The sequence below is a fragment of the Saccostrea cucullata genome, unplaced genomic scaffold (assembly GCF_032062105.1).
Source record: "Saccostrea cucullata isolate Sc308-1 unplaced genomic scaffold, CSIRO_AGI_Scuc_v1 ctg792, whole genome shotgun sequence".
Taxonomy (NCBI): Eukaryota; Metazoa; Mollusca; class Bivalvia; order Ostreida; family Ostreidae; genus Saccostrea; species Saccostrea cuccullata.
In genome coordinates, this window is record NW_026918070.1 from 19203 (window position 1) to 38613 (window position 19411).

At 33.4% G+C, this 19411-nt stretch overlaps 1 protein-coding gene across 2 annotated transcripts; it reads left to right on the forward strand.

Moving 5' to 3' along the window:
* The first annotated feature begins 7725 nt into the window (after nt 1–7725).
* LOC134242564 (uncharacterized) lies at nt 7726–15344 on the forward strand. 2 transcript variants are annotated; one of them, XM_062724762.1, is made up of 2 exons: nt 7726–7907; nt 14251–15344. In XM_062724762.1, the coding sequence occupies exon 2, from the start codon at nt 14331–14333 to the stop codon at nt 15099–15101; it is 771 nt and encodes a 256-aa protein (XP_062580746.1). In that variant the 5' UTR covers nt 7726–7907; nt 14251–14330; the 3' UTR covers nt 15102–15344. The 2 variants fall into 2 exon arrangements, with proteins under 2 accessions (XP_062580746.1, XP_062580681.1); XM_062724697.1 differs by lacking the exon at nt 7726–7907 and adding an exon at nt 13098–13336.
* The last annotated feature ends 4067 nt before the right edge of the window (nt 15345–19411 follow it).

The window sequence follows — 19411 nt, forward strand, 5'->3', positions numbered from 1 at the left end:
TCTACAAGTAAAAAAATTCTAAAATTATTTTATTATGTATATTGTTATGCATCATTATGATTTTGTATCATTGTTGCGGAGTTTTTCCTTTGGAGACCAGTGTGTTTTTATTTTTGATACATCATGACTTACTGTAACTGTATACGCAGCATTATGTATATCTTGTCTGAATACAACGCATGTACCTTGCATTCGAATAAACGGTACAGAGTCAGACACATCTATTTCAAATTTAAAAATGAATATTTTACTAGCAAGTGATCCCATCTCTGTTTTCGAGGTCCGTGTTTGCTCTGCCCTATTTTGTATTGTTTAATGGTCTTTTGAGCTTGACTACTATTTGTAATTTCCATATTTTCTTCAAAAAGACGCTAATTATAATCAAACAACAAAATTATATGGTAACCGTAATGACTTAATTTTTTCTATCGTCGAATTCCCTTACTCACAAAGACAACCAAGATGATAATACAAGATGATAATCAGTCTCGTTTCGAACATTCTATGTTAGATATATTATGATTTTATTGGCAAATGAAATCACCAGAGACGTAGAAACTGAAAGGGAAAGCCGACTTGTAAGTTTATCGATATCTAGTTCCTTTTTTTGTTTTAGATTTTGAATTTGCTGCTCATAATGAATTGACTCCAGCTTTGTGATTAGCACTTTTTCTTCCCTTGCATCAGTATTTCACTATCAACACATCCCTGCGATCGACGATTGTATTTCCGAGAATTCTCCAAAGTTATTGATTTTTTTTTAAAAAATTAAAGTTATAACAACTGAAGTAATATTCTTAGAAATATGAGTAAAGTCCATTCTATAATCAACCACAGCATAAGCAACAACAACAAAAAACATATTTCATTGAACATAAATAACCTATTGAAAATATGTCGGTATTGTGCGTGACGCTTTGTGAAAATAAGCATATGGTACTGATGCAGAAGTGTTTCATGAAACATATTGAGAAAAAGAACAGAATTCAAAATCAAAAGTCCATAAATCAATACAAAAAAACAGGAGCAGAGCAAACACGGACCTTTAAAACATCAGAGGTTTGAATTAGGTGCCATATAGGACTGAGCATCCCCTGCGGACTGGTCACACCCGTCATGTGCTCCTTGTCATGACCGGGATTAGTTAGTAAACAATTCTATCGTTTAGAATAAAAATTGACTGACGTTCAATTAAATGAACATAATAACACAGCGGGTGGTACCGGTGATCAGGGGATGCTCACTCCTCCATTGCAGCTAATATCTATGTTTGCTCTTCTCCCAATTCGTGTTGGACATTCCATTGAAATTATGAGCTTTATTACCGTACTATATATATCAGCATATTTTGTCTTAATAGTAAATTTAAATATTAAAAGAATAAATTATTGAAGTGACATAATCTGAATTTTGTAAAACAGCTTTAGAATTACTTTTTTACTCAGCAGCTTTGGTTTTTCTACTTCATTTATATTTTATTATTACTAATATATTTATTTCTTGTTTGCTTTCGCTGACACTAAATATACGGACTTGTGGATTTAAGTTAAATGTCATGACCACAATTGGTACAGAGGTACTCAAATACTTTCCCTCAAGACTCCTTGTTAAGTTTGGTTTTATTTTGAACTGTGTATGCAGTTCATGACATTTTCCCTGTGTTGTGCTAACATTCCCTTTTCCTGGTTCAGTAAATAGTTCTAACAATAATCTCATGTTTCTTTAAGATTATTTTACCAAAAAGGGTTTTTAAGCTCTTTAAAAGACTGAGGAGGATTAATGCAAGTTCAACTTATGTGACTTTTATGAAATGAAACCGAGACAGAAAAAACTCACGTGTCATTGAGCAAACATTTATGATTTTACTAACCACTCGTTTTCGTAATTTATTTCGCGGAGACATTGTCTGATATAACCATCATTAATTGCATGAAATATATGGTATTGCTTCAAAATTCATCATTAAGAATAATGAAATAATATAGAGTAAATTATTAAATCTCTAATTTTTTCAGGAATTGCGAATCAAAGTAACTTCTTTAAATTTTCTGTTTGAAATTTGACCAGCAATTATTTTTTAACGTAAAAGAATTGAAGGTACTAGTATTCAGTTATTTAGAAAAAAAAAAATACCAGTTGCATTGATTTTTGTACTTCATAGGGGTACAACTGTCAAATTTTAAAATGGCTCAATGAATATTGAATTTTATTGAGATGCATAAAATGAAAATTGTTGCATGAAAATATTTCAATTTCAAGCTTAATTTTGATACTTTTTTCTTAAAAAAGTTACTATTCTTAGAATTATCCTTCCTGGCTGAGGATCCTTAAAGGGACATAAAATTAATTCATAATGGTCATGCAAAAATTCTTTATATTGGTTGAATGACAAACAATTTTTATCACTTTCGGAGGACAATACTTGTTAAAAATTGCAAAAAAATCATGTTATTGCAAAGTATTATTTTTTAGGAAGTTATGTGTTACATGACCTTACCAAAGGCCTTTTAGTCTCCTCAGAGTCTCCTCAGTCAGATTAATAAAGGAAAATTGGTGTTTAAAAGATCGTAAAATCCAATTCTTTCTCTAAGTAGGATTAAAGCGATCAAAAGCCCTGTGGACATTACATCACAAATAATGGACATTCTCTCGCAATTTCTTTTCGAAACAATACTACACAGTAAAGTTTTTTCCCTGCAAAAGTAGGAAAATTAAATTAAAAGGGAAGATAAAAATCGGTGATTTAAAAAAAAACAGCAAAATAAATTTGACAGTAGGGTTAAAAACAGGAACCCCTGACATTGCAGAGATGGGACCTGGTACCAAGGAGTAGACATCCCCTGTTGACCGGTCACACCGCCATGAACTCTATATATTGATAAAATAGACGGGACATTCTTTAGATAATTACTACAACAAAGGCCTAACAATTGGCATGAAACTAGTCAGTCAAAATACTACACAACGATAGCAAAACAAGATCACTGTAACAAGGAAACAATCTACGAGATATTAACTTAAAACGATTTTGCCGATATATTGATATGGAAGGCGAAAAGGTTATTCTCTCTACATCTTAATCAAAAATCCTCACTAATTATTTAACTAGGACGCGTGTTTGCTTCGTGAGTCTAGATCTTTGGCCATTGAGCAGTATTTCACGTGCAAATTGGTATAGGACTACGGATCATACCAAAATCGTTTTAACTTAATCCTGCAGCGGGATGCAAGCCTGTGACTTTAGATTAATCTCTTTACCCGGCGACTCTAGAGTGTAAAACTTTAACCACTGCGTTATACAGGCTTTGCAAATAGTATCAAACTGTAGCATAAAAAATATTTGATGACAAGGTACAAGAAAGATAACTCTAACAAACATATTGCCATCACGGTATAAATGAGAACCTGTCCTGATATTTATTTTCAAAGTGAAAATGAGCATACTAATTTTTTGCTGGACCTCAATTTTGCAAACGACAAGTTTTTTTATTCAATTTTTTTTGTTCTTATAATTATAGACATTTTCATATTAAGGGGGCCGACTATAGTTTCCATTGCGCAATATTTCGCGCATCATAGTAAGGCCAGGTAAAATTAATCTTTAGATTCTCATCCTAATTTGCAAAAAAATTGGGGCGGGTGGGCGGATTTTATTTTTTATTTTTTATAATTGTTAATTTAAATATAGGCCTAAGTATCAACAAAACAATGGACGCCCCGTATACACATTTTTTTCATTACCTTAATGCAAATATGAATAGATTTAATTCTTTTCATATTCTTTTAAATATTTAAAGAAAATTTTTGCTTTCAAAGTTAAATATTTATTATTAATTAACAAATTATCAAGTACACATTATACGGCACACCCTTGAGGTGGGGATACCAATAAATTGTGTATGCGTGACTTCTTATTTTGCAAAATCTATATAAATGTTCTAATTATTCTACTGAAAAAAAGTTTGTTACGATGGTGTAGATTTTTTTTTTATTTCAAAGCTAAGTCACACAGCTGGAGATCGTTATATATAACTTGACCAGGTGTCATTTTCCTCGCCTATTTTTACTTAGTTACAATCTCTCTACATACTTGCTCCTGCCAGTGATGGTATCTATATGTGTTAAATATGCTATTTTTTTTTTCTCTGCATTCTCTATACTGACAAATTATCTTTTCCTTACACATTTTTGCTTATATTACATTCTTCACATGGCGTTTTTGCTATAAATAGCGACACGCGACTTTTAATACAGACGGGAGATAACTCTTAAACTTTGACCCAAATTCTTACTGAATAAAAATACATGAAAATACCCAAAATTCAAAATAAAAAACATCGGGGCGGGACATTTTGAGAGGGGCGGGCGGGGATGAGAATCTAAAGATTAATTTTATATGGCCTAAAATGAAGCGTATTTACTGTTTTAATGCAACTTTTTTCACTAAATTATTAAAATTAAACAAAATTAAGAAATTATAGGTATAAAAAAGTAATAACAATTTGATACAACTGATTTTTCAACCGATTTTGCAATTGATAGGTACGCGTAGGTTGACGTCGTTGCAGTGTGTTTTTGACGTTATGATAATCTGTAGCTCTTAAAGAAAGGGGCAATAAAAATATTATTTTAAAAAAAGTAATAAACATACGCATTTGAAAATTAAAACATAGAAATTTGAGAATATCTCCAATATTTTTATTATGTTTTCATGTGAATCCATTGTGTACGTCATATTTTGTAATACTCTATAAAAATAGTAAAATTTGCTAATTTTTTTGCATTTTGAGATGCTCCCTCTGGTAACAAGACGGTAGAATTTTTTGTTTCTTACATATAATGTATGATATAGTATTACTCATCAAATATTATAGTTTGAACAAAATGTCTATTGTAGTATTTGTATAATTTGCTTTAAAGTGCTAAAAATTGGCATTTTCCTATATAATCCTATAGTAAATGTACCCGTATTTTGAGACGGTCCCTCAAAAATACGTGGACGGTAGCTTTCCCCCAAACTTTGCATATATACACTGAAGTTAATGTAAATTATATATGTATAAAAATGAAGAGTTTCGCTATTTTAGTTTTCACACAATAAAACTATAGTCGACCCCATTAAAATGTTTTTGTTGTTAGTACAAGAATGAATGCTGCAGCTTTTGCTGAAAAAGACGAGGAATACGATTTAGCAGGTTATAATATTTTTTCTGCGATAGCTGCAATGTTAATTTCTCCACCAACGAACACAAAAAGACATTTTATTTTAATTTTTTGTATTGTTTTATGGACTTTTGATCTTGAATGCTGTACGTTTAATTGTTTTTAAAAAAAGCCGTCTTTAGTAAAATTAAGTAAAAGATGTGACTTTGACGTCATCGTGCATTTCATTGATGGCAGGGCCACAGCTCAAGAATTCAGTGAGGCATAAATACTAGTAAGTATAAAAAGAGGTATGTTATTGGCAAACAAGTTGATGAAACAAGACTTGTCTGCCATTACTATTTATCATTTAGTCTAATGCTGACTTACGCTATTCGTACTTATAATTATGCCATAATTAACACACAGATTTGTCGACGGATAATTACCCGATCATTGACAAGGAGCATACGGCGTTGTTGACCAGTTGGTGCCTGATCTCACCTCTAATATTTTTTAGGAATATGATTGCGCTATCCAATTTTTAGTGTTTAAAGGACTGTTGAGCTTAAATGCTGTTCGTTATCTACATGATATTGCATCGTGTGACAGGTTGCTACCACTATCTTTCGGGGGAAAGGAAAACTCTCCATCTCTCTGACTGTCTACTTGCATATGGGGTTTATGATGATATGATACACAAAAGCATTTTCTGCAACAATTTCTGATATAATACTAGTAAAATGAACCATTGGATTGGCACTTAATTTTATGAGGCAATGATACCAACAGAGTCATTTAAAAGTAATCATTTCACAAGTTCTATAATAGGTACAATGACTTTATTGTCAAATACAGTCTGAGGTAAATGCTGACAAAGGTTTTTCAGAATAATTTTAACTCATTATTACACATTGATATTTCTCCAATCGTGAAAAAGAGCAAACGGTCGGTGTGCCCGTCAACATTGAATTACTCATTTATGGTATTTGACTTAATCCAGGGTTTTTTGGAAGTCCGTTTTGTTTTGGATACCAATGTAACTTATTCAAAGGATTTTGAAATTGAATACTCTTTGTTCTCTCCTTGTTTTATCTCAATAATGCCAGGTCTTTTTTCAAACTGATGTCTTCTTTTTTCATTCACTTTCAAACTCTGTTCATCTCACTTCTGAAGGAAACATTCTTCAAAAATCCGAAGTCACTGCCTTTGCCAATGAAACATATGGGGCCCATAGTCAAAAGTACATAAAACAATACAAAACAGGAGCAGAGCAAACACGGACCTCCGAAACATCAGTGGTAGGATCAGGTGCCATGGAAGAGTGAGCATCCCCTGCCGGCAGTTACACCCGCTCTGTGCTCCTTGTTATGATCGGGAAATAACGGGAAAAAATCCGTCGTCAATTCAGTGTATAAATAATTGACTAGCAATTATAGCATAAAAACGTCAGTCAGCATTTGACTCAATAATGAATTGTATTTGCTGACAAGGACATTGTATCGATCATAGAACTAACGAAATGATTACTTTAAACGAGACTGCTGAATTTCTTGTTTCATCAACTTGTTTGTCAATTATATACCTCGTTTTAAAAATTGTTCATTCACAGAACATGCTATTTCAGGTCTGCATTTTTAGAACCCTAAGTTACTGCTTCTCTCTGCTTAGTTGATTGATGCTAACGATTTCTGTATAAGGTTAGGGTTTCAATCATTAGGAAATTCATACCAATATCCCGTTATCATAAGTCCCTTCTCATGTAAACCCCCAACAAAGGGTATCTTGTGAAAAGGAAAACTTGGTACATGCTCGGAAAATTTAAGATAAACAAAAACGTTTCAACTATAGTTCAACCTATTTGAAGATCAAAATCAAAACCAGTAATTTACAAACTGTAGCTTAAGAATTTTGCAAGGAAATAGATTTAGGACATTTGAAGATCTAAAATTGCATAACGTCAGAATTTTTCAGAGATAAGTTTGAATAGATAAAAGATTTCAAACATAGAATAGATTACTTTTTTGACGGGTTATAAATAGATTTATCTAATTTTTTGTACAGATAAGTTCAAAATTAAATTAAAAAGGCAGGTGTCAGATTTATAGAAACAGCACAAGGACTGATAAATAATACAATACAATGCCATTCCATTTTGTATTCCCGTCCCGGTGCTAACTGTACTTATATAGGGTTCTTTGCATGAGGTGCCTTGACACGAGAGAGAGACTTAACGTTAAGCCCTCTCTGTCAGTTGGTATTGATTCATGGTGTCTCCAAAGACAAGACAGTAAATTATTGGTTTTACAAAGCTTAACAAATCCTCAAGGTTAGCTCTTCCTCCGGACTGCTCCTTAACTTTTGTAACCCGTGGAGCCGAGTCAATCTCTGGATATACACGAAAAAGATCTGTAAAGATCTAAATTGACCCCTGTAGGATGAAAATTAACAGGGAACTGAAAAAGGATTTAAAGCACCGCAGTTACCAAAATATCTACACGTTACTGAATTTCAATTTCAAGTGGGCATTGAACTTCATTGTAACAATTTCACACCATAAACTATCAGTATCAGCGTGCATACACAGATAAAGAAAAAGTGTTATTCTGGAAGACGGTTGTATTTTGTCTACTGTCGGAATTAATCTCGGCCGAATGAACACGTGATCGAAGAGCTGAGGTGGGAGTCTGCACGTGGACACAGCCATAAATCCATTGGACACAGAACTGGACACTTTTTCATGCTGGTCAGCGTGCATAAAATAGGTATTGTAATATGGCTTATCTAAGTAAATGCTGATTTTAGTACGATCTGCGAAAGACAATTGAAATACATGTATGACTGATAAGCTCAACAGGAACGATAATTAGTATCAGTTTTAATTATTTGTGATGAAGATTTTACATTAAAGGTACTTGGACGCAGATTTGAAGTCAATATTTTTTCTATAATATTACGACTTATATATTTTAATAGCATTTCACACAAAAATTAATTAAAAATCTTATTTCATTTTAAAGTTATTAAAACTTCAAATTTTTTGGCGGGTTTGATTGACACATCCTTGCACTTTTACAAATTTTAACCTTATTCTTAATCCTTAGGAAAAGTAGCAATCTTGTTGTGTATTAATGAGAAATATTAAAACTTTTATCCAGAAAAATAATTTTATTCTGAGTAGAAATGTTAGAAAGCAAAACTCCTTCACAAGTATCGTCATTCCGAACTAAGAGCTGCGTACAGAGTTTAGCAAATCGAGCACACTCGTGTTATGTACACAGTTTTTGTAAACAGGGCACGAGTTCTGTTATTGTTGATGTTTAGAATTCACCGGGTGCGTTCAATTGTCACAGTCTGCTTACCACAACTGCACGGACTGACAATATATTGTGTGTTTGTTTTGCTTTCGAACATGTATACTCTGAATTTTCTCGATTATAATATTAATATTTTTCATTTATACACAAAGAGATTGCCACTTTTCCTAAGGAAATAAAATTAATTTTTGAAACTCCAAGGATGTGTCAATCAAACCCGCCAAAAAATTTGAAATTTTAATATCTTTTATATGAAATAAGATTTTTAATTAATTTTTGTGTGAAATGCTATTAAAATATATAAGTCGTAATATTATAGAGAAAATAATAACTTCAAATCTGTGTCCAAGTACCTTTAATGTAAAACAAATACATACGATAGAATTGTCTTACTAAAATTAGGTATTGACCATGTTGCATGTTCTTGGGTCACCTGAGACTCATGTGACCTGTTTTGACCGTCGCTCTGCGTCTGTCGAAAGGTTTGGACACCAGTTGAACAATTTTGACATATAGCTTGTTTTGATAGATAAAGACGCAAATGAATTGTAAAAACTCTTAGTTTATGCCTGATACCCTTCCCAAGGGCCTGAGAGATGGGGATAAAACAAGCAAAGATAATTAATGTTTTTTAAAGTGAAGGATATGGAGATAATGAAGAGTATTCAATATTGATTCTTTTTCTTTACTCCCTGACAAATTATACAGTCGAAGTGTTCGCATGACAATAAGAATGATTGAGTTTTGGGATATTTTTGCCAGTGGTCAGAAGTTCTGAAGCTACATGTAGACAGGAATTCTGACCAATATGTATAAGTTCCGTAAAAATCATTCCCCTTGCATAATTAGCAGTTTTTTTATTTGCATGATTATGATGAGGAAGAGTACTTCTCTTAAAATAGTTTGTTACCTCGAGTTCAAGGCCAGGGTGTGAAGGTTAAGGAAGGATTCGTTTAATCTATCGTAAAAATGCATTAATACTTTGAAATTCTTTTCTTGTGCTGGATATCACATGTAAGTGATATGCATGTAAGTGCATATTTATCACCAAGGGTGTCTCTTTTAAAAATAGTTAGTTTGATGGTCACTGGATTAGTTGTTCCGGGTTAAAGACAGGGCTGTTTTGATTTATAAATGGAGATATACATTATTTCTTTGAAAGTTTTCTTTTCTGCTTTTGAGTTTTAGCAAAAATTTGAAGATAACGAACATCATTCAGCCTCATAAGTGTCCATTCCAACAATACAAGTCCGGAGCAGAGTAAAACAGACGTCCAGATCATCAGAAGTGATTTTCTTTTTAATTGCCTTTGTTGTAAAGCTACTTTGTGCCAGAAAGTGTTTGTACGTAGAGCATTTACCAGGGTATCTATAATCAGCTGAGAGACACAAACTCCATATACAGAAGGGTTTAATGCTACATCAGTAAGTGAGGTTGACGATTAAATTGAAGAACCAAATGGAAGAAATCGAACAGTATTCAAGCTGAAAAGTCTATTCTAACAATGCAAATCAGGATCAGGGCAAACAGAGACTTGTACAGCGTCAATGTTGTGATCAGGAGCCATGGAGGAGTAAGCATCCCATGCGGACCCGTCAATCCTGCCGTGGGCTCCTTGTCATGATCGGAAATAAAAAGCAGACAAATCAGTTTACAATTCGGTGTTTAAATATTTCAAGTCATAACGCTTATCATAAGGCTTCGTGTTTAGGTACCATCAACAACTTTTTCTAGTAAAAAGTTAGCTTCATATGCGTACAGAAAGGTCTACTGATAACAATATTGATACCAATGGGAATTCCTTGATATTTTTAAAAGAACTATATAGAGAGTGTCACTCGGAGGCTTGGGCATCTTTTTAGGATCAACATCAGAGTACCTATGTTCACATAGTGTTCAACAAAATAATGCTGCAAATGACAAATTGGATTTATTGAGACCGAGTCTAATTATTTCTACCCTAGATATTATGATAAATTATTTTGTATAAATTTTTCCTATTATATCAATTATTTTGATATTAAATAATTGAATGTTTACTATCCCGATTTCTTAGGCAGGTATCTCAAATGTTGTCAAGTTTTACAATTGGACTCTATGGAAATTGGGCAAGTGCCAAATTATCACATATTTTACCATATTGTTTTTGTATTTCTGCCCTAGGGATTTTATACTCAAGTTAGATGCATTATATTTCTTTTAGAAAGTCATCAAATTGTGAAATTTAAAAAAATAATCCTCTGGGTTGGCCTGGGATTGCTATATTGCGGTAAAGAGGTGTATATATCGCTGCAAAGAATTATTTGTGTTGAAAGTAACAATGTTAGGGTTTTTGATATGTTTGTTTTGTTAAAAACCTTATACATGAAAAGGGGCACTAATTGCTGAGGCATTCATCTCGACGACGTTTTGTCAATCAACAAAGGCTACTTCCATTCTTATGTCGATACGATATATACCGGATAGCTTGAAATAAAATATACCACAGAGTCTGAGTCTGACGTATCTCTTTCATATTAAGGTATTTTACTTGAAAAGGGCGTCAATGGTAATCTAATAACCAAGCTTTATCACAAAAGAGATGCCTAACTTTTTAATTGTCAACTTCCCTTACTCATGCAGCAATATACGTTCATCTGCTGCATGCGGGGTTTATATCTCTTACTTGACTCAATGCACAAGAATATGCTCTACGTATAAACAGTTTTTAAGACGAGTTATCGACAAACAAGTTGTTGAAACAAGAATATCAGAAGTCTCGGTTAGAGTACTGAGCATTTCGTAAGTTCTATGGTCGATACAATGACCGTGTCCCCAAATACAATTTATCATTGATATGTTGACTGACGTTTGTCATATTAATTCTTAGGCTATTATTTTTACACTGAATTGACAACGGATTTTTCCGTAATTTCCTAATCTTGACAAGGAGCACACGGCGGGTGTGACCGGTCGGCAGGGGATGCTCACTCCTAAATGGCACCTGGTCCCACCTCTGATGTTTTGGAGGTCCGCGTTTGCTCTGCTTCTATTTTATATTGTTTAAGGACTTTTGAGCTTGAATACTGTTCTGAGGGTCGCTAATGTAAACAGAATTAGTGTTATTTTAACCTTGTTCAAATTCAAAATACCTTAATTTTTTTTAATATCTTACCTACGCCTATGTAACAGACAAACATATGGATTGGTTATAATAAGCAAAAATGCTTATTCTAAAATAATGAAATTCAAAGAACATGGGTCTGGGCTTTCTGTGTTAGGGCGAGCTCTGTCAAAATACTAGTATACTAAAATGCAATACGCTTCTTAAAATCTTTTCTGCCCAAGCGTATTCATGATTGGTTTTGATTAACAAGGATGCCTCTTCCAAAATTGTTTATTTCTCGGCCCTTGGACTTAGGCTTCTGGAATTTGGGTGGGGCTATATTGATTATTTGATTTAAAATATTCTTTCTCTTTTCCTCAAATGTCGAGTTATATAAATAGCAGGAAATCTCTTCTAAAGTTATGAAATTCACAGCCTCTGTAATAATTATTCTGATCATCTTATTTCTCTTTCTTTGAGTCAACATACTCGTACATGTACATGTAGCTTCATTTATCAGTTGATTGTATTTAAGGTGATGGCTAGGAACCTGTATCTTTTCTTTTTACGGTAGTTTGATGTCCGGGATGTTGCATTTACATAGCATGATTAGAGTTATTGCCTCCTGTAAAAATCGATCAAGTCATTAGACTTAGACACCGGCTGAAATAATTCAACCATGGAATAAAATCTCATCCTTTTTATTTTGGAATCTGAATTTAAAGAATCTGAAGATAAATAGACACATACCTGAGTTGTTCAATACAAAGGAGGCATTTCTTTTATAAGCAAAATCTGTTTAAGATATGGCCATTAAACACCATTGTTCAGAAGATTTTATGACCAACCGCTCTGAATTTAGCAGATTTAACTCGATTCTTGGGTCCCGATTATGATAAAGCAAATGAAACTTTAAGCAATATATGGCCTGGCTGTTAACTGTTTATCCATATATATTTAATGAAAACGTTACTGATAAGGATTTTTTTTAAATGAAAGTTTCAATTAAAATTTAAAGTGGTCTTAAATATACGTAACTTAAATATAGCATGCACAATGAAAATAAAACGAAACACAATTTAAGATACATTTTTTAAAAAGCCTTTGTCAGATTTTAAAATCAGTTTAACTTTTTGTTTATTCAGCGTATTTGTACAGAGCTTACAATTACAATACACAGCAAGTTCAACAAGAAGTTGTTTAGAAAAATAAAACACTCGAAGAACATAAGCATTTTACTTCTTCCAACAAAAGCCCTGCAAGGAATCTATGCAGGTGTATATTTTTGTATACTTTATATACAGCGTGTCAATGCATAAAATTTCCAACAGATTTGATGCTAACTTTATAAAACGAGAAAAGAACATTGAGGCAGAAAAACAGCAGGTAATATTATTTACAGCGCAATATAGACTGTTTTCGATCGTTTAAATGCCATTTATGGTTTATATTTTTTTGACGTGAATAGAAAATGGTTATGTATCTGTCATTAAAATATCGAATTTAAGCAAAATTGTGGGATCGTCCGGTAGCTAATCTATTTGATTAACATTTTTTGAAATCATAAAAAGGTTTGAAATCTTATAAAGGTAATTTACAAACTTGCGTCAACGTGTTCAATATTTTACGACTGGAAGGATAATTTGGTATGCATTGGTCTCTCTCGTGTCAACAACAAATTTACCCTTCTATATTCATTAGCTTCTTAATGAGAAATGGTGAGACACTTAGCTCAAACTCTCATTGTCTGACATTCTTAGTTCCTGCAGTAGATCGGACATTGTGGTATTTGGTAAGTGATACTTCTTTTGACCCGTAAAACTCTAGAAAAAAACTCGACTTCATATGGTTAATTTCAAAATGTATGGTAATTATTTCTTCCAGTAAAAAAGTAATTTTCATATTTAGTAGATATGGACTTACCTATGTGTATCTATATATAAAATTTACTTAATTAATTATTAGGTGTAAGCTTAATAAATATAACATCTTGAATTCAGTGTTTCAATATATGTCCTTTTCCTTGAATAAATAAAATATATCACTGCTCTAGCTACACTATTGATTATAATGTTGTTTAGAAATTATATATGACGTATTTAATTCAAATTCATCGACAAATTATACTTACCAAAAAATATAATGATTATAAAAAAATATATATTGCAAATATCATTAAGACAATAAACCATGTAAAAAAGGAAATACTTTTATCAGTTAATTTTCATTTCATTGAAAGTTAAAAAAAGTCTAGTAAATCTTACCAAAATAAAAATAAATGTCATGTATTGCTCTGAAAGGAAACCCGGTAATATTTCACACATTGGAAATACATGTACTATATCGTTTACATAAATAAAATTATTGACGGATCATTTTACACCAAAGTTTGAAATAAAACAAGAAATTTTTGAATCTGGGCTCTCTTTATTAAAATTATTAACAGGGCCCGACCATCAGTCCGTTGACTTTTACATTTCAAGTTTTGTTCATACGTTGACCTCTAATCACATGTAGACGACGAACATTTCAGTTTCAGACCAATAAATTAAACCCCCTGACGTAATGTTAATTCCAATAATACTTTGTTTACGAAATTATATCAGGAATTATCCTTTTAATTGTTCAAAAATGGTGTAAACAACTTAAAGAGATTTAAAGAATAATCCTTTTTTTTATAATTTAAAAATGTTTTTCCAATTGCAGGAAATCCTTAATATTTAAAGGAACGTACAATCAGCATTAAAATTCAAACGACGACTGTCTTCACTTGTTAACATATCACAATGGATACAGGACGGCTAGGGGAAGTCCGTCGCCATGAAAACAGCAACAGAAAATTTATGTGCATCTTGAATCACATGATCAAATCCCGCTGGGAGACGGTTAACGATAGTCTGACCCGAGAAAGAAACGAGGCAGACCATAGACTGGACAAGGCCGGGACACTATGGCGCCGGAAGTACGTCCAACAGAGGGTTCTACAGCAGTGTATGAAGATGAGGAAGGAGAATCTGACAAACAGCAGCGCCGCCAGACGGTTCGGATGTTATGGCGGGAAACCTTTGTTTGCATTTTCCCGGGACATTGACAGGTTCATATCAGATAATCATCCGAAGAAAAGGCGGCAACGTAAGGTAAAGCAGGCGCTTCTGGAAAGCATTGAACGGGGCCATATCATAGACCCCGAGGAGATTCCGAAAAGGGTGGAAAATTACTTTAGCCACTGGAAGGTGAAAGAAGAGTCGTCCAGAAAATCCAACATACTTCCGGAAATGGAAAGAGGAGCAGGAGGAGGAAAGACATTCAAAAACACGGTGATTCCTCCAATCAGAGGACTTGTTAACAACTTCCACAAATTCACGCTGGATGACGCAGATCCCGAAGTTCAGAGTGAAGACAAGGAAACTCGGAGTGAAAAACCAAATGTGATTTTGATTCAAAAGGACAACACTGATTCAAAGAAATTGGTGGAAAATAAAAGTGAAAATCGCAGAGTTTTAAAGCTACCTCCCGTGCAAACTTCTAAAGCGATGGTTACAATGTCAAAGACGTGAAATTGTGGGTACAGAACTCAGCAATCGAATTTATGTGTATCAGTTTATTGTTAATTTAATGCTTCTTATACTAGAGCATTGAAGTAAATGTTTTTATGGATATATCACAAATTTCCTGTTTAACTCTTTTGGTGGTGCTACATGTATTGTTAAGACATAAAGTAAAACTGCCTACCTGGCGACAATGTATATGCATTTTAATCATTTTATCATTGTGCCAATTCATTAAAATAGTTATTGATATTGATTTATTAATATTTTAATTAGAGTTTTAAGCAATCAATTCATTATGCATGCACACGTTATGTCTTAAACAGAGGTAGGAAAATTTTGTGTAACAAAACATAGATAAAAACAATGGCTTTCCTATCAATATTCAATCAGTCGTTAGGAGTAGTGCTCCTGTAGGATCTTTTTACACTCGGGACACGATGATGTCTTATCACTCGCCGTGGACCTATTAGATCGGCGACTGGCGAGCCTCATTGTAAACATACTGCCGTAAGAAAGCAGGGAACTCCCACGGTAAATAGGGTGGTACCGCCTTGACATTGGCACACCGAATCTTTCACAAGAACAACTTATTTCCGGAAGTCGAAATGCAGATTTCCGGTTCCTTCTCATTGATTTTCGGATGTTGCTAGAAACAGTGGGTTGTAAAAGTCTCATGTCTATCTCATGAACGTTGGTGTTTGTGCGTGAAACTGCCATATCATTGAATATATCACTGATTTTTCGAGCACATCCCTTTCTTTTGAATCTTGTGTCGTCTTGTACACGTGAGACAACTTGATTGACTTTCTCGGATGGAAACTCTCGGAAGGCGGGAGCAGCCGGAAGTTTTCGAGTCCGATGCTTGGAATATTTTAGAAAATCAATTATAGTCCCAGGTTCTTGTGCACGATGGAATTCTGTCTTGATGGAATCCCCATTTCGTGGTCCGCTGTACAGATATTTAACGTCATTACCGCGTATATAGTGAGGGGTTGTATGGAAAGCCATTACACACTATCGTCACAGCCTCCTCTTCCTAATTAAAATATTCCCTATCAAACATCTGGGGAGATTTACTTTATAAAACTGTAACCCGATCTCGTAGAATATTTCTGTTTAAATATTGGACATCACAATTTACACCTTGGTCAAATTACCATATTGTATTGCCATTGCTTTTAATTACTAATAGACAAAATCAAAAGACGCTCTGTTAAGAACAAAACAGACCATTTAACCTCCGCCATTATTTCTTTACCTAACTCCTGATATCTTGATTTATATCTGACAGTTCAAACAGATACATTGCCGTAATTTACCGAAGCATTTCATTTGAATATATGACACAGACACGCGGTTAAAGCATTCTGCGTAAAGGATAAGCAACTCTGTTACTCTAACTACAGTTACTACTGTATACCTCAGGAAATCGTAAGCGCTACGTCTGCGACATGTTTTGTGAAACGCTCGAATACGTGAAATAATCGCAAACGTAATCGTAAGTTTAAGATCTACGATTTGTTGGTGAAACGGTCGCTTGTATCTTAAAACTTTCAGCGAGGGGTTTTTATTTGCATTCCCCCAAATTTGCGGCAGTACATAATGTAAAAATTATATTTTTAGCAAATGTTGAATGACTTTAAGATTTTAAAGTAGGGCTCTTTAACATTTGCTTAAAGCTTTGAATCTTTTTAAGTGACATCTTTGTGTTCATTATAATTATATAATTATTTCATTGTTAATACTATTGCCTACATTCACCGATTATGTGCAGACATTTAAAATTTGACAATTAAAAGGTACATGTATATAATGAACACTTAAAGGGATATGGAGTCATAGACATAGACATAGTTTTAACTAAAAAACCATTTTTATGCTTACAATATTTAACTAAGGTTTTTCTAATGATCATCAAAAATTTGAATTTCTGTTGTCGAGATATAAGACAGAGTTTGAGCTCCAGACCTTTGTTATGTAAATATGTTTTCTTTTCATAGATTAAATATATTTATGTTTATATATATGTTCGTTCAAAACAGATTTTTTCAATAAAGAGGTCAATTTTAAATGCAATGGAAAGTTTCAAGTAATCTGTTGAATCTCGTTTTGTTATAAATACATGTATGATATTTTCTAAATTATGTAAACAAAAAATAAGACACGAGCTTTGTTTACATTAGGAAGAATTTTAAGCTGTGTACCTCTTTTGTAAATCAGCAAATGATGCTCAAATTTTTGCTGATGATAGTTGAAACTGTGTCCATGTCACTTTTTTAATACTAATTCACTTTTATCTGTACTTCAGTATAAGCAGACAAAAATAATAACTGAAACATTTTTACAGAATACATAAAACAATTTCCCTTACAAGCTAACTTCAGTGAAAGATTATTGAACACAGGTCCAAATGTTTCTGTCTTTAAATCTTTTATACATAAAGCACTGATCTTAAGTTGTTGAATTTGTACTGCTTGGTCAACCTTTTGTTGTTGGGTCGTTTTGTTTATCTTAAAGAGTTATGTAGGACAATTTTTGACCGATTACAAACCTATCTTTTGCCTGTGATCATTTATTGATTTGAGGTGTTGAACGACAAATTGGCTTTTTAAATTCAGTAAAAGACGTTCAATCCATGGTACACTGTTTGCATAAGTTTGTCAGCAAGTAGATCTCTCTACTGTTACACGTTGTTACCTTCCTGTCTGGTTTCTCGCCTGGATTCAGTTTTTATGGCGTTTTCCTTGACGTACAGTAATATTCTTGACAGCAGTTTAAAAAATATATACAGCGGAGAACATACTACAGGTACTATAACGCGAACAGTCACGAGGGAACCCCCTTCTGTTAAAAGGGACGATAAGTACGTCCACCCTAAGGAGAGATTCAGACTTCGCCAATCCCAGTTCTGGCCGCGATGGAATTCTAGCCTTCCACGGGCACCTGCTTTCCGCACCGTGTCACAGAAAAATGTCAGTCTTATAGTGGACCGATTGTCAGCGCCGATCCGGAGGGATACTGAAATCAGACCAGAGAGAGGCTCCTCTCCCGGATATAGTCGACCTAAGTCTTCCCGGAAGTTGGAACACACCGTGGACACGTCACAATACCCCACGGTGTCCAGTCACATCCGGCAAAAGATTCTGGAGGGATCTAAAAGAGGAACTTTTCCTGATATCAGAAGTTCTTGTGAAAGATTTAGAACTAAACCCTCCCAACGTTACGGGGCCTCCAATTATTCTCTATCTACGGTGTCTGGACAGACCTTATCGCCCTAAAACAGTATTAATCAAAGAACTCTTCCACAATTTCTTGTTCAATTAAAATGCGTGGATATTTTATTTTTTAATGTGTGTTATTTTTGCGGTTTCTTACACGTGTAATGGATAATTTTTGAGAGACGTGTACATGTTGTGAACGGAGTCAGTATACAACTGTATAGACGTTTATTTATATTTTAATTTCGATTAAAACTAAATTCTTGGTTTAGAGAAAGATGTAAGTAATTTTTTAAATTAAAATAATCATTATGTAACTATTTTCTAAAATTTATGATTTAATATCTGTTGAGGCTTTATCAAACTTTATCTGTATGTGTATGTTGACAGTTATTTACATTTTCATTCTTTCCAAAGATTTACCTAAAAAACTTCAACAGAGACTACATAGATCACTGTAAACAGATAGTAATATTTAACCTATTTTTCTGTCCTTATTTTTAAATGTCAATCTTGTCATGACTGGTGTAAACTTTTAAAATCCCTGATGTGTGTGTATTGACACTTGATAGCCCTAATGGCATTTTCTATTGAGCCACCCTGCCGAGTCTATGTAAATAAAAACAAGAAAAATAGTGCGTATCTTTTAATAAGTGTTACTTTATTCAATTATAGATCACCTGAGCTGAAATCTTTAAAAGTATTGTTCTTCACCGCGTCAGAAAAAAATCTTATGCGATAGCATCTTTGGGTAGTGTAAATTCTAAATTGTTCATAGAAAGGTTTATCTTTCCTTTATTGTTGCAGTATAGGGCAATCAGAGTCCCCCCCCCCCCCAATGAAATATGTTTTCGAGGTTGGACGGACAGTTTTTCTTTTTTCTGAAAATGACATGTCGTGTGTTCATGCCTTATACAAGTTATACGTACTACTAGATAATTTTTTCAAAATTCCAAACAATTTATTCAAAATTTACCTGGTAATAAAAATATATACTTGCTGCTATATTATGTCATTATCACAGGAAATGCAATATGCTAAAGCATAACTATAGTTTATCAGTGTTGTAATGAGTATACACTTTTAATCTTTTGAAAG

What these genes read in the sequence shown, in the direction of transcription:
- LOC134242564 (XM_062724762.1), top strand. Translation starts at nt 14,331, where the DNA reads ATGGATACAGGACGGCTAGGGGAAGTCCGTCGCCATGAAAACAGCAAC.